The following is a 16,304-nucleotide window of genomic DNA, read 5'->3' on the forward strand; positions in this document are numbered from 1 at the left end:
AATAAAGAGAAGGCCCTGATTTGTCAAATTCTTTAAATTTCACCAGAAGTTTTTATCACGGCTTGTGACACTGACAGGCCTTGGCCTCCACCTCTTAGGGCTGCTTATCCTATCTCTCACCCCTTCGGTTGGTGGGGTCCCGCGTGGCGAGCCTCGCCAGGCGCACTTCAATTCCCAGCGTGCCCCTCAGGCCCGTGCGTGGCAGCGGCGCGTGACGTCGGGGGAGGGAGCTGGCCAGTGCTGAGGGGGCGCGGCGCGGAGGGGCGCGGAGCCGGGCGGCTCGGGGCCCAGAGAGCGCCGCGGCCGGGAGCCCGCCGGCCCCTGACAGCCTCCTCCCCCCCGGCGGACGACGGCGACGATTAGGACGAGGGCGTCGGTCATGGCGGAGCAGCGAACCGAGCGCGGGCCCTGAGCACCACCGCATGGAGCGGGACGAACGGCCGCCTAGCGGAGGGGGAGGCGGCGGGGGCTCGGCGGGGTTCCTGGAGCCGCCCGCCGCGCTCCCTCCGCCGCCGCGCAACGGTGGGTGAGGGGCGTGCGGAGCCCGGGTCCAGGAAGAACCGACTGCCTGTCTCTTGCCCCGGGGGCTCCCCTATTTCTCAGCCGACTCTCTGGGAAGCCGTAACGGCTCTGGGTCTCCTCAGCGTGGACCTTCACCCCGGTTCCCTCAGCGCGGACCCTCTCCTCCCCGCCCTCCTACATGTGGACCCTCCCCCCTCCTTCCCGGTTCCCCTCAGCACGGACCCTCCCCCTGCCCGGTTCCCTCAACCCGAACCTTCGTTTCCTCCTCCCCCGAGTCCCCTCAGTACAGGCCTCCCCTCCCCCCGTCCCCTGTGCGCGAATCTTCCTCCCTCCCCCCAGGTCCCCTCAGCGCCGAGCCCTCCCCTGCCTCTGGGTCCCCTCAGCGCGGACCCTTCCCGCCCCCCCCCCCCCCCGCGTCCCGTCAGTGGGGGCTTCTCCTCGGTCCCGTGTGCTCACAGCCTCCCCTTTCTCCTCTCGGAGGGTCCCTTCGGCGCTCTCCCCTCCCCCCATCACCTCGGCGCCCTCCCACGCGGGTGCTCCCTCCCTCTGCGGACGCCACACCCTCGTCCCCGTCGGGCTCTGTGCCCTCACCTTTTTGGAGCTCCTTTCCTGCTCCTCTCTAGTCCCGGGCCTCCCATGCCCCCCCCCCCCCGTAAGTACCGCGAGCCTCCACCTCTGTCCCGACCCCTAGTTCGTTAGCTCCCGGCGTAACGCTTCCTTTTCGGACTTCTCGGTGCCTGCTTCACACCCCATTCCTCTGCTCCTGCCTCCGCCGGTGCTCAAACCCCCTTCTCTGCTGGCTCACATCTCTGGCCCGACCGGGCCCCCGGGACACCTGCCTGTTTCCTTTCTCCCTCCGGCCCGTACCGGTCCGTGCCCGCCCAAGCTCAGCTCTCCCCTTCCCTTTCCCGGACCCCGGCGCAGAGAATTCCTCACCTGGCCGGGCCCTTCCTCTCCAGTCTCCCCCTTCCCCCACGTCCGGCCAAGTCCTCGGGTTCCTCCGGGCGAACTCGCCCTCCTCTCCCCACCCCCCTCCGGCTCCCTCCCTCTGCGGAGTGTTTTATTTGTATCTGTTTGATATTTTCCCCCTCGCTGTTTGCCGCGGAATGTTTTTATTGGTAACGTGTAAGGAGCTTTTGTGAGGTCGTAAAAGGTGAACTTTTGAACTTGGAAAGCGCCCTGGAGCAATTAGCGCAGGCGATAGCCCCGGGAGGCCTGCATTACAAAGGGTGCTCGCACCGGCAGGCAAACGCTCCGGCTGCAAACCCGATTTATTTATTTATTTGCCCTGCCTTCCACCTTTCACATCTCATTTCCGAATAAAGGGCAGGCTCTCGGAGATCCGCGCCTCCTCCCCTCTCTGCGCCATAAACTCGCAATTCTCTGAAAGATCTAGGACGGAACAGTGTCTAACAAGTAACAGATTTCAAATTGAATGCAAACACCCAGGACAGTTAGGAGGCACTAAAAATTAATTGCTTCAGCAAGAAGTTTCTCAATCAGGACAGTGACCTGGCAGGTGTGAGGAAAATAACCTGAAAATAGGTCATTTAGGCGCTCAGTTGTTGAATGAATGAAGAGTTACAGAAGGGGAGAGATCTGGGGGTAAATCTGCGCCTCCTTGTACTTACAAACTCATCAGACATTTACTGTCAATTCAGTAGATCAGGTAGTCTGTTTAGAAGAGAGCCTGGTTAACTTCACTTGATGTTGCTGACCAAGTAGTGGTATGTTTTAAAAGCCCTTGTCCTTTTTTAAGATGTATGTGCTGTGTGGTATCTAGGTGGCTGGCAGTCCCGTGGGATGTCTTTGGAGAATAATTTCCGAATGTGAACATGTTTGAGATCAATAAAATTCCCGTGTCACAAAGGAGGAGGCTGGAATCCATTGAGGGTAGAAGACAGTATCATAGGAACAAAGGATTTCTTTAATGCTTTTGACTTTTAAAGCTTTTTAAGTAAAGATTTGTTTTGATATTGATGTATGAACGTTGTAAATCCTGATCCAATATTTACGCTGATTTTTTTTTACCCAACCTGTATCTATTTTATAGACCACATTAAGTACATGTATTTTCATAATGTCTTTCTACATGTGTGTACTTCCTGTAGCACCTGTGCATAACCTGTAGATGATCGATTTTACTGCAGACATTTACTTTCAATTCTACTTGAGTATGTTGTAAGGGAAGCCTAAGAACTGCATTTGCTATTAATTATTCATAAGTACATTTTAAAGAACTCAATGGTAATTTTAACTCTTAATCAAATTTCCCATTCATAGTCTCATTTCCTCAATTGGTCAAAACCATTTAAAAGAATGTTATCGAACATTCCATTTAGGCCAAGGTGGTGTTAATATTTTACATCAGTCCATTTTAGTGCAACAAATATTTCCTTTTTGTTGAAAACACAGTGGGACTTTGGGCAGTTTGATGGGCTTAAAAGAAAATACAGGAAACATTAGACTGTTGTGGGATGTCTTATTTTTTCAGTATAAAAACGAGGATTGTATACTGTTTTACGATTTATCACAGAAGAATTACCAAAATAGAAAAAGTTAAAAGAAAGTTTACCTTTGGAATGGTGGGGACTTCCCCCCACCTTTTATACTTAGTAATATTTTTCTCCAAAAGTAAATGAGACTGCTTAAGTTCTAAGCAGAGAAAATGAATTCTCCTGACTTTTTATCCAAAGACTGATAGCCATTTTGTATGAAATATTTGCAGTAGATAGCTATCTAGATATAGGAAGTCTTTTGGTTTGTGTCATGATGAAATTAACTGGAGGTGGAATTTTAGAAATGTTTTCCTGCCAGAAACGCCATTGATGCCGAATTTACAGTCTTGTAGATGTTTTTAGTTGCTAGTAGTTGTTTTTGATGCACCATAACTCTTTCAGGAATTTCATGTGCTGGCTGTGCTAGATATTTCCAGTTGCTGTAGGTTTTCATAACAAACACGAACTCATTTAGTCATAATAGAGGACTGCTCGCTTTTTGGGGTTTCAAAGGAAGATGAATGATTTGAGGAAGTATATACTGGCTTACATTTGTTGTATTTTAACAGAATGAAGTAGTAGTCTTTTAGATATTTTAAGTAGAAGAAAGGTTATAAGCCATTATTAGTAATTAAAAGCATGTTTTATGTAACTATACTTTAGAGGAAATGGGGAGAAATTCGCTAAATAACTTGAAGCCTTTTTCCTGCATGACTGTGTCATGCAAATGTTTATCCCTGAAAATATATTTTCGATTACACTAACTTTTCAGTTCAGTGACTTTATTTTTTTATTTTATTTTATTTTTTTAGTTCTGTGACTTTAAAAGTTAATTCTGAATCCCCTCAGAATTTTCTACTTTCATTGAAAAAAAAAAAAAAACATACTGCAGTACTGTTGTGTATACAAATGGCACACAGGTATTTTTTAGTAAGTTCCACGACCTCCAAAGAACACTGAAAGGCAACAATGAACTGATTCACTGGTGATTTTGAGCAGCTGAGGTGCGAGATGGCATTTCTGATCTCATTTCACTATCCACCAAAATCTTTGTGAGCATTTCTGTTCCTTGTAATGAAAATATGGTTGTGACATGCTTCATAATCTTGTTATTCTGAATTCCATAGCAAAAAGGTGTGTGGATTCATGTGCCTGCGTTAGAATGTGAAAGGAAGTTCAGTGGGGAGGAGGAAGGGAAGCTAATGAAAAAAAACTGCTGGAAGATTTCCTAAACTATTCCCAAATCGTGCATTTCCATATTTTATCCATAATTTCTTGGTTTCTCATTTTTTCCACTTTCTCCTGAGGTGGTGGGGGCAAAGGTAAAAAAATAAGCTTTAGAGTAAAATAATTTTAGGTTAGCGGAGAATAGGGGTTAGAAATGCCAACTGTTACTGTGATATTGATAAAGAAATTTCTTATACCACTTGTAGTATAAAAGTATTGTAGTGCTTGTTGTGCAAGTTGCCTTAAATTACTAATGAATATTTGTGTGTTTGGGGGCCCGGGACTGTGTGTGTTCATCTTGTATTAAGACACTATCATTTTGTTTTTATAATTAGGTAGATATTTATTGGTTTGTGCTGAACAATTTAGTCCGTTGATGAATTGTCTTGAGATCACAACCTCCGGCTTCAGAATTTCAAAAGCCAGGGATAGCTCCTTCCATATCAGGAGACTTCGTGTTCAACAAGCTCATTTAGGTCTTGGGGCCTTGTCATAATTTTTGGTTCTCGTATTTACTTTTGTGTTATAGCCAAGTTAAAGGACACTTTGTTTCAGTTATTTATTTTCATGTATATAATTAGGTTGGAAGTTAAATTTGTAAAGATGCCTTTTAAGAATAAATTCTACATTTTTGGTCAAATTTATTCTTTTAAAGTAGGGCAATAAAAATGCCTTATTTTGTGTGAACCAATCACCTTATATGTGAAAAAGGGTCACAGAAAAATTAAACTTCTGAATCAACAGTTAAACAAAATTTGCATTTCTGCAAAAAAAAAAAAATCCTTGAAACAATTTTAACAGAGGGTAGCTGCTGAATATGCCCATACAAACACCTAATTCTTTGCAGTTCTTTGAGTGTATTTCCAAAACCAAGATTTTGTAAAAGAAAGTGTTTTGTTTGGAACTTTTTAAACTTTTTTGTTTCAAACTTTTGTATTCTTAAGGTCGGCTTTTTCCTGGCTCAGGTAATTTCTTATGGGTTTACTGATGCCTTTGATAACTAGAGTTCAGAAATATCAGAATTATTAAAAGTCGGCAAGAAGTGCTGAGCAGGTAATTGATTTTTAGGTGTTGAGCCCCTGTTACAGCCAAAGTTTTGGATTCATCTGAGCTTAACCTTAGAAAAAAAAATCTGGGTGTAACTTTGATATATACATTATTACTAGAATCAAGGCTGGTATTTATTGCTTGTTTTCCAACACAGCTTGTCTTTACAAAAAAGAAGGCTGTTAGACTATGGATAGTGGAAAATTAGAAGAAAACCATTGTGAGATGTCTAACCTGCTTTTCAGTGTGGTTTAGAACTAATTTTGTTTGAAAGAATAAAATATTTCTGAATTATTTCATCCTTCCTTTATTACCTGCCGTTAAATAGCAGTCTGTGTAGAACAGCTTCTCGAGAAAACAAGAATTTTTTTGCTAGTTCTGCTTATTTAAATAAAACTTTACTATGTAACCCGGTAATTTTGATTAACAGTGATTTAGTTAGGGAGAGAACCAGGATTTCCTCAGCTGGCTGCTGGGGAGCTGAATTGCTTTTTTCCCCACCCCCAGCTGCACCAAATCTTTTGATCCCTAAGCTACAGTGGTTGTCAAGTGAAAATGCAATCTGAGAGAAAATAAGTTGTGAAAATAGTCTACTTTCAGGCTTCACTTGCATTTCTGAATTTTTGTTCTTGAAAAAATTATGGGGATAATTGAACCTTGAAAATTTGTCTTGAATGGAGCGAACTCTCATGTCTAAGTAGAAAATTCATTAGAAATACGTTTCTTTAAAAATTTTGGAGTTGTTTTACTGTTGATAGTCACTATTTCACAAGAGAAATTATCCTAATTATAAATTCACAGAAGACAGTCAAGTGTTTTGAATTTCTTTAGGAATGAGTGGGAAAAATGAGCCTTGATGCAAGGGAAAAGTTTTCATTTAAGGTAGTTTGTAGTTTCTCCATCAGTATTATAGAATAAGTTCAAATAGAGAATCCCAAATTCTTATGAAATACGCTTAATAAACTCTACAGTTTGTTACATTAAGAGTTAACTTAAAAAATATATTCAAATAATGAGGTCTTTGGATCTTAATTGCAAACTGTACACCCTTCAATTTGTTTATGCCACAGAAGCTATTCAAGCATAAACCACAGATGGCAGTAGTAGCATATTTTTCTATTTTCTGGAGAGATTCTTGCCTTAAATTGGTGTCCATTCTGTGGGCACTGTTGATAAGTCAGCTGGCAAGTGTAATGTTTCCAAAACCCAATTCCCTAGGCAGCAACATGTAACCTACTCCAGAAACAAATCTGAGTTTTTGATTTGAAGATCTACTCTGTGGGTGGTTGGAACCAGAATGGTGAATTTGTCAAAGGGCAAAGTTATAAAAGGAAGTTGTTAATAATGATAGAGGGCATTGTTTGAATAATAAGCACATTGGAACTGTAGCTGTGGTTATTAGCAAGATGTATTAACCATAGATATTTGCTTGAACAGCTATTTGCATAAGAAAATTAATAATTCATTTAAAATGATAGTCATAATTTTGAGAGAAGTATCACAACTAAATTCTTCATGTGGAAGAGGTAGCTAGTCTTCTCAGCTTTTATTTGCAACTTCTTACATTTCATAGTATCACGGGATTCTAGATCTGTCTATAAAGCATTTCAGAGGTCTATGAGTGGGTTCTGTTTGCTTTTCCAGTCCTTCTTTATAAGTATCAGAATTTCTGCGTTAATTTCCTCCTTTAAAAACATTGAAAAAGGATATGGATAATCAAATTTTTAAACCACCTTTATTTACTTTGAATTCAAAGGAAACAGAGGTATTACCCTATAGTTTAAGACTGAGGAAACAGTTCAATAACAAATCTGTGCCAAAATGAAGGACAAGGGAACTGTCTTAACCTAAATATAGTTTTCATTCAAAAAATTAATTTTATGTAACTCATGCACTCATTTCAATCTTGAAGCTGTGTCATCCTGGAAGGATTAAAAATTCAGTCTTAACCATTTTTGTTAACTTCTTATAAATTGCAGTGTTCTTGGGGATCCCTAGGTGGCTCAGCGGTTTGGCACCTGCCTTTGGCCCAGGGCGCGATCCTGGAGTCCCGGGATCGAGTCCTGGGATCGAGTCCCGAGTAGGGCTCCGGGCATGGAGCCTGCTTCTCCCTCTGCCTGTGTCTCTGCCTCTCTCTCTCTCTCTCTCTTTGTCTATCATGAATAAATAAATAAATTTTTAAAAATAAATAAAATGCAGTGTTCTTGGGATCCCTGGGTGGCGCAGCGGTTTGGCGCCTGCCTTTGGCCCAGGGCACGATCCTGGAGACCCAGGATCGAATCCCACATTGGGCTCCCGGTGCATGGAGCCTGCTTCTCCCTCGGCCTATGTCTCTGCCTCTCTCTCTCTCTCTCTCTCTCTCTCTCTGTGAGTATCATAAATAAATAAAAATTAAAAAAAAATGCAGTGTTCTTTGTATAACAGTTAACTATTCAGTTTAGTTTTTTCCTTTACAAAAGAAAGAGGACACAACACTTCTATGAAGTCATATACGTTTTTTATTTGACTTTATCTCTTGCCTTTAAAATTTATAAATCATTAATGAAATAGTACTTAGTTGGATTGTATTATTTTCTATCATTCATCATTTGTTGGTCATTCATTTCTGGATTGTTTCAGACTTAATTTCTTCCTCTTCATTGGGTCTTTAACTCTGTTTTTTTACTATATTATCTAAACCAGTGATTTTCAAAGTGTGGTTCAAGAACTTCTGGGAGAATCCCTAAGACCCTTTCAGGAGAGTCTTGAGGTGAAAACTATTTTTATTGTAACATTGGCATTGTTTGCCTTTTTCACCATGTTGACATTTGTACTGATGTTGCAGAATACGACAGTGGGTACAAGCCGTTCGCACTTTAGAAGAATCAAGGCACCAAACTGTGCTAGTAGTCATTGTATTTGTCACCTTCATGCACTTAATATTTTTTTAAAAACCATTTCACCTGTCTGACTTTGATGAAGGGGTAAAAATGATTAATTTTATTAAATCTCAGCCCTTGAGTACATGTTTTTGATACTATATTTGAGGAAATTGCAAGTAGGCAAGTACACACAAAGAATTTCTGCTGCATACCAAAATAGAATACTTGTTTTAAGGCAAAATGCTGGGGATCCCTGGGTGACTCAGCGGTTTAGCACCTGCATTTGGCCCAGGGTGTGATCCTGGGGTTCTAGGATCCAGTCCCACATTAGGCTCCCTACATGGAGCCTGCTTCTGTCTCTGCCTCTCTCTCTTTCTCTGTGTCTCTCATGAATAAATAAAATCTTGAAAAAAAAATAAGGCAAAGGACTTGTGCAATTATGTTGTAAGCTGAAGTAGTAGCTGCTTTTTTTCATGGAACATCATTTTCACTTGAAAGAACAATTGACAAACTATGGTTTATTGGGACTTAGGTATTTGGCAGTCCATTTTTTTGAAAATGAACATGAGCTAGTTACATCAAGGAAAACTGACAGTATTTGTTTGTTGCTGGTGAGTAAAATTTGAGCTTTCAGAGGACAATTAGAATTTTGGAAAACTTGCCCTTGTCACTTTGAGCTTGACAGCTACCCAATACTTAAGGTCTTTTCTTTTCTTTTCTTTTCTTTTCTTTTCTTTTCTTTTCTTTTCTTTTCTTTTCTTTTCTTTTCTTTTCTTTTCTTTTCTTTTCTTTCTTTTCTTTTCTTTTCTTTTCTTTTCTCTTTTCTTTCTTTTTTTTTAAAGGCCTTTTCTGAAGAGAAGTATCACTATTAACAAGTTTGATTTTTCATTGATACTGTGTGATGAAATATGCTAACATTTTGAAGTTCATATGTCAGTGAAGGAATATTTCCTTCGTTGGTGTGTGATGTTAACAAAATTCTGCGTGGGTAAAAGGATCTATCAAATTATCAGACCAATGGATTTTATTGTGACAGAATACACAAGTTCATTGATACGGTTTTATATTTTGCATTGAACTAACTTTTTTTTTTTAAGATTTTATTTATCCATGAAAGGCACAAAGAGAGAGAGAGGCAGAGACACGGGCAGAGGGGGAGAAGCAGGTTCCACGCAGGGAGCCTGATGTGGGACTCGATCCCGGACTCCAGGATCATGCCCTGGATCAAAGGCAGGTGCTAAACTGCTGAGCCACCCAGGGATCCCCTGAACTAACTTTTTTAATATTAGTTTTACAGTGCAGGTGAGGGGTGGGATGAGGTGGGGGCGGGGGCAGAGGGAGAGGAAGAGGTTTTTTGTTTTTGTTTTTTTTAGATTTTATTTATTTGACAGAGCAAGAGAGCACAAGCAGGGGTAGCAGCAGCAGGAGAGAGAAAAGCAGGTTCCCTGCCAAGCAGGGAGCCCGATGCAAGGCTCAAACCCAGGACCCTGGTATCATGACCTGAGCTGAGGGCAGACACTTAACCCACTGAGAGACACCCAGGCACCCTGAGAGGGAGAGTGTCTTAAGCAGACTCCACATGGAGCCAGTTGTGGGGCTCGATTTCATGATTCTAAGATCTTGATCTGAGCCAAAACCAAGGGTCTGTTTTTTAATTGACTGTACCACCCAGGCACCCCTCACACTGAACTAACCTTTTTAAGAAACTACCACTTATTAAGTTTTGGTGAATTATCAAAATACACAAATTTTAGCAAGTAGATACTTCTTCCTTTTCCAGTTATAAATCAGGCCAGATTTTCTGCGTATACTTCAACCAAAATGGCTTAACACGTACTGAATGCAGACACATACAGGAGAATCTAGCTGCCAGGATTAAGCCAGATGTTAGTACCAAAAAAGTATAAAACAACGCTCTTCCTCTCACCAGTTTTTGTTGTTGTTAAAAAGTTTGTTTTTCATAAAAACTTGTTATTTATATAACGTGATAGGTTTATTGTTACTTTAAATGAACAGATATTTTTGGGACACCTGGGTGGCTCAGTGGTTGGGTGGCTGCCTTTGGCTCAGGTCATGATAATCACTCAGACCAAAACTATGTGTAAATGAATTTAAGATGGAAGAAAATGATGACCCCATAAGATCCTATTGTTAGTACTTTGTTACTTTGGGTTGTTTCATCTTTCTGTCTTTCCTTCTTTCTTATTTCTCCTCCATAAAGGGACTACAGAGGGGGGGAAAATGAAAGAGTTCATATCATTTTAGGTTTTCGTTGCTTGAGACTAAATGAAGTGTGTCATAGTTCACCCTCACTGAGTTCTCTGATAAGGCTTTTTGTTACCTGTTACATGAAACCTGTTACTTAACTGTTAATTATCTTGTGGTAGAAATTTTCCAACAGAACCTGTTTCCTCACTAAGGGGAGATTTATAATTGTGGAAATAAGTCTTATAACACAAAAATATTTAATAGGAGTCCTTCCTATAAAAATAAAGGAATACTTACATGAGATTTTAGAAGATCCTATCTTGCTTTTTAAACCTGCAGGAGTAGCTTGCTTGTTTGCTTTCAGACAAGTTTGCTTTTGTTGAGTCTCTTAAAGTTGAGATTTTGGCAATGTCATTTTGTAGATTGGTTTGCCTTTTAACCTGGTTTTCACTGAGGGAGGTGGTAATAAAGCCTATATAGAAGAAAGATCTCCTCTTCTCAAAGAATACCCTTTCCTAGTGTGAGTAACATTTTAGTGTAAGTCAATTACTGTGTTGTTAAAGAATTAGGGATTTACTCCTAAGGGTAGTTGCTAGGTAGAACTCATTCTGTAGTGAGCTTGCTGGCAGAAGAAATGTCACATAACAATGTGAATAACAATAAGGAATTACTGGATCAGATCTTAAGATGAAACTTGGTGGGTGATGAAAGATCAGTGAGATATTTGGGCTTCTTAAAGAGCTCTGTAATTTGATGTTCTTGGAGTTTCATGTAAAATATCATTTAAAGCATTTTTGTATTCTGTGGGGGTTGCAGCTTTATAAGAAGATACAAGTCTTTCCTTTTTCCTATTAATATTTCAAGTTTCAGATGAAATTTTTAAATCCATCAATTGAGTTGTTTTAATTACCAGAATTAATAACTGAGGCAGATTATTTTTTCTTCCATATTCTTGCTATAAAAATCTAACCTGTCAGGAGACTTCCTCCCTAGCCTTAAAATCCTTCCTCCAAAATCGCTTTTTAGCAGGATAATAAACCACCTGGGGGAAACCCCCACTGATACCTATTTAGAGGGCTTTGTTTTTTGGAAGTGGCAGTAGTAGTTTCTGTCAGGGAGGAAGGGTTTTGGTTAGGTGGTGTGAGAGGGAAAGAGCATGGACTCTGGAGTGTGGCAAAACAAAGATCACAGCTATGTGACTTTGTCACTTGACTTCTCTGAACTTTGGTGTTCTCATTTAATTATAGCAGCTAACATTTATATAATATTCTAAGCGCCTTACATGTATTAACTTAGTTTATCCTCATAACTCTACGAATTAGGTGTTCTGCTATCCTCTCCATTTTGCAAGTATGAAAACTAAAACCCATAGAGGTTCAACCCCAAATTTTATAGTTAGTAACATTGTAAATAATTGTTCCCTAGATTTAATTTCTCCCAACCTCCATACTTAACGTTTTTGAAATTGACTGTAGGGTTATTAGTGATTAAGGTCTATAAAGTACCAACCAAAATGGCTTTCGCAAAGCACACACTTGCAAATCCAGGCCATTTATAGTTGTGGAGGCCCAGAATTCAGCTTTCTGTAGATGGTCACAAGATCCACTTTTAGAATTCCAAGTGACTTTTTTCATTCTCTTATGTTGGCTTTAATAAGCCAACCAGAGAACAATTTTGTGGAGTCAGGGACAATCCTTGGTGGCCCTAAAGGGTACTAAGGAAAGAAAAGTTTTTGAGCTACTCAGGGCAGGGATAACCTATCTTGCATCTGTGTCCTCAAGACTAAGCACAAGGAATTGATGTTTTATAAATGTTGAATGAATGAATGAATGAATGAAAGAACAGTCAGGTCAGGAATCTGAGTCTTGATTTTATCAGAGATCTTTGAGTCTGAGTCCTTTGTTGGTATTCAGAGAAAGTCTACAAAACATATGGGAAGAGAATGTGCTTCTCAGTCACTTGGGAAAACTGGAGCCAATATCTAAGTCAAGAAGTGTGTTAAAAGCTAAATCGAAGGTTTGATGGGCCCTCCAACCAGAATGTAGTTTCTTTTTGGAAATGTGGCTTTCCTTGTAGCTACAGTGACTAGATGCACCAAATTAAGATGAGATGACCAATAACTCCTGGCTGTTTGCCCTGGGGTATTCAGTTTAGGAAAGATGGCTTTGTCCTTTTTTACCGTTTTTAATTCTGCCACACAAAAGTTAGCTTTACGGAGGAGAGGAGAACCAAATCAAGAAGGTTGATGTAACTTTTTAAATTGGTAGTATAAGAGCCAGTTGTCCAAAGCTTGTAAAATATAGAAAGTGATTTTCTAGCAAAGAGAGGTATAGTGAGAAAAATGTGGCAGTGTGGGTGAATAGATTATGGTAACAGTATAGTCTGAGTAGGAAAGGACTTGAGAGAAAAGGCCAAGCAACCATATTATTTGGGGAGTTTTGACACTCAGGAACTAGTTAATAAGGCCTGGGTTTTGTCTGGGTTCTGATTCTAATTCTGTTATGAAGTCCTGTTTATATGTCACCTGTAAAATGAAGGAGCTGAATTATAAATTAGATAATCCCTGAAGGGATTTTCCAGCTTTATTAGGGAATGAATTGGGTAAAACAGGAAGTTGCAATTTAGGAAGCCCTGCCTAAAGCAAATAGCTATTACACAGCACAGATTCTCTGGCATGATTTGGATTTCAGATACTGTTCAATCATCCCTCAACATTTGTATTTATCATACATACTCTGTTTCCCTGTTTTGATTTTAGGACACCTGGCTGATTTAAAGTCTGTAGGATCACATAATTTATGTGCAAATTCCATTCTGTGTGTATTTTTATAGAAATTTACAATTTCTAAAAAATTTTAAATTTTAGAAATTTACAATTTCTTAATCTATTTACAATTAAAGCTCTAATGCTATAATTTGTAATGTAAACTTGAAATTAGACTTCTGGTAGACTTTTTTTTTTTTAAATGATCACTTTTTTCTCCATTTATAACCATCCATGCTGCACTTTTTTTGTAAGTACAATTTCATTCATTGAGTCAAATCTATAGCTAATTTCAGTTTTTCCCTTATTGCTTGTAAAGGGATTTTTATCTGCAAAACTTCATTCAGCATTGGGAAGAGTCCTATCCTCTTAAGATTAAATGCCCTGCATTTGAGAACTTGGATTCATTAAGGAAAATTGCAAAAGCTCCTTAAATGCTGTAGATTCTTAAAAAGGGAACACAGCAGGAAAGGGGCAGCAATGCATGGGGGAAGGGGAAAAATGGGGGGAGCGGTAAGCCGGAGAGCTGCAGTTGAAATATTCATCAATCATTTTACTGGCATCAGGAAACCAATCAGCCTTTTAGAGGAGAGAACTTAATCACCTAATGTGGGAAATTACAATTACTTTCCCCCACACACAAAAATATTCTCTTGCTGAAAAATCAAATCTGAAAGATAATTGGGCTGGCCAGAATCCAGAGCTAACCAAAAGTACTACTGTGATGAAGAAATGCATTTAACATTTGTAGATAAAATTTTGTCTGTTTTGAGCCTTTCCAAATATTTCAACGTGAGTTTGCTTTCTATACAGTGTGTTCCATTAATAAGAAACTATTACCAAGCACACATGGATAATACAAAGGATGTGAAATACTGTAGATTTATTCTTCAGTGCTAGTTTAAGGAGCATAGATGGGGCTCCTGGCTGGAGAATACCCAGTGTTTCTAGTACCTCATTTGGAAAGCAACTTTAGAGTGTTGTCTGAGGGACACATCCTGGGGAACACAGTTGGAAGTGCTTGCATATAAATAAAAGCAGGAGGGATTTAGCTGTATCTTGTATTTAGATTTTAAGTGGCGTGATCCCTGAACTGTGTGCTTGAATTGCCTATGGCTGTTAGGTACTTAATGTGAGCTGCCCTGGAATCTGTTTTTAAATTAGAAATGCATGATCATTGTAGAAAATACAGAAAGTGGGGGGGGAAAATAACCTATATTAATCTTGTGTCCAAGCAGTTTTCATTATCATTTTCTTATTTTTCTCTGAAACTTTCTTCAAATCCTTGTTTTTTGCTTTTTGTAATCATACAGTAGATGCCATTATGTTTTATGCTTCTTGTTTAATTGTAAGCTTTTTTCTCATGTTGTAAACTTTACTCATTCAACATGAATTTATTTAAAACTGTTAATAATATGTCACAGCCCATTGTTTTTAATTGATGGACATTTCTTACTTTGTAATGAACCATTTTGTGCTCTTTTTAATTTGGCTTATTTTGGAGGGATAGATTTTTAGAAGTATCTATCTTGTACCTTCTTTAACAACCAGTTTAATTTTTAGAAGTGTCTATCTTGTACCTTCTTTAACAACCAGTTTAATTTACACTGAGATATCTAGGTCTGTTTGCAGTACTTTTTTTTTTTTTTTTAATGTCTGGTGCTCAAGATAGAACTGAGATACTGTGATAGGCTATTCTCTTCTCATTTTTTAGAGAGATAAAGTTCTTCCCAATGCCTTTCGTCCCCTGAATCTTTTAGATTTCTGGCACCAGGCCTCCCTCCCATGCACATTGCTTTCCACCCCCCACCCCAGTATCTTCAGCCTCATCAGACAAGTGTTTAGGGACCCTTCTGAGGCTACCTTCTTTCTCTTATAGATTATTAGGGAATGGGTGGCAAAAACACTTTGGAGCCTTCGCTGGTTGCCTCTAAAAATCTCAGAAGGATGGATTAGGGTGTGTGCATGTCTCTCTCTTTCTCTCTTTTTCTTCAAATACAACAATATCACCTCCTCAATATATTCAGAAACTTACAACTGAATTTGGTTAGAAATTAAATACATGGAAAGAGAAGTTAAACTTGCATTCCTTTAGAAATCTGCATAATCCTCCTGGATTCTTCAGTGGCTTTTATCCTGATCTTGCATAGAGTTTGATAGTGAAAAAGAGCAAAATCTTGTGCTAATTTGAAAGGCATTGGCAGTTTTTAACAGGGCTGGTTTCAGAATGGAAATAGTAACATTTTGGGAGGCTGGCTATCTACAGATTTTGAATTAAAGCATACATTGTACTTGCTAAAATTAAAGAGCCTTACAGTAATTTGTTAAGTTTATGTTGATTAAGGGTAAAAACAAATGTTTGAAGATCATTTGCTCTGCTTCTTTGTTCTCACCACTGGTGGTCAGAGAACTTGCAATTTGCCAAGACAGTTTTTATAATGCTCTTTAATAAGAAAGAGAATAAGCCAGCTGCTCTTTCCCTTAACTATACCATTTGAAAACCTCCTAAAGCCCTGGTTAGTAATTAAAAACCTTGTGATGACCTTGAATCTAACTGAATTACAAAAAGCTGTATGAAGTTAAATTTATAGCTTTTGTTGATTTCAAAAGAGATTAGGAAGAATCACATTCTATTTGCTAAAAACATTAAAGGTAGCCTTGGATGATGTACACTGAAGATCAGAAATAATAGGCATTATTAAAGTGCAAAAAAGAAGGCTGGAATGGACTAAAAGAAAAATTAAGTTTGTCATCTTTTTGTTGAGCATTTAAAAATGTGTACTTGAAAAGGTTAATGATACGGTGGTATTTTTCGGACCGTTAGTTTGTGATATTCAGATTTTTAGAAAATCTGTTCCCCCCATCCTAATATCAAAGAAATGTTTGAACGTAATGGAAAATTGAAACAAATGTTTAATGCTTTTTAAAAGTAACAGCATAGGGATCCCTGGGTGGTGCAGCAGCGGTTTGGCGCCTGCCTCTGGCCCAGGGCGCGATCCTGGAGACCCGGGATCAAATCCCACGTCAGGCTCCTGGTACATGGAGCCTGCTTCTCCCTCTGCCTATGTCTCTGCCTCTCTCTCTCTCTCTGTGACTATCATAAAAAATAAATAAATAAAAGTTTCTGATTATACTGAGGCAGTGTAAAAGTAAAAAATACTATTTTAAAAATGCTTT

General features: G+C 39.5%; 1 protein-coding gene across 1 annotated transcript in view; it reads left to right on the plus strand.

The window, feature by feature from the left end:
* The first annotated feature begins 236 nt into the window (after positions 1-236).
* The window catches only part of NR6A1 (nuclear receptor subfamily 6 group A member 1), a 218,932-nt gene continuing 202,864 nt past the window's right edge, over positions 237-16,304 (plus strand). Inside the window, exon 1 of the mRNA XM_055333636.1 lies at positions 237-522. Coding sequence (XP_055189611.1) covers positions 423-522 — 100 coding nt within the window. The 5' untranslated portion in view covers positions 237-422. The remainder of the gene's footprint in view (positions 523-16,304) is intronic.

This window comes from Nyctereutes procyonoides, unplaced genomic scaffold (genome assembly GCF_905146905.1).
Source record: "Nyctereutes procyonoides isolate TBG_1078 unplaced genomic scaffold, NYPRO_anot_genome, whole genome shotgun sequence".
In the NCBI taxonomy this organism is placed as follows: Eukaryota; Metazoa; Chordata; class Mammalia; order Carnivora; family Canidae; genus Nyctereutes; species Nyctereutes procyonoides.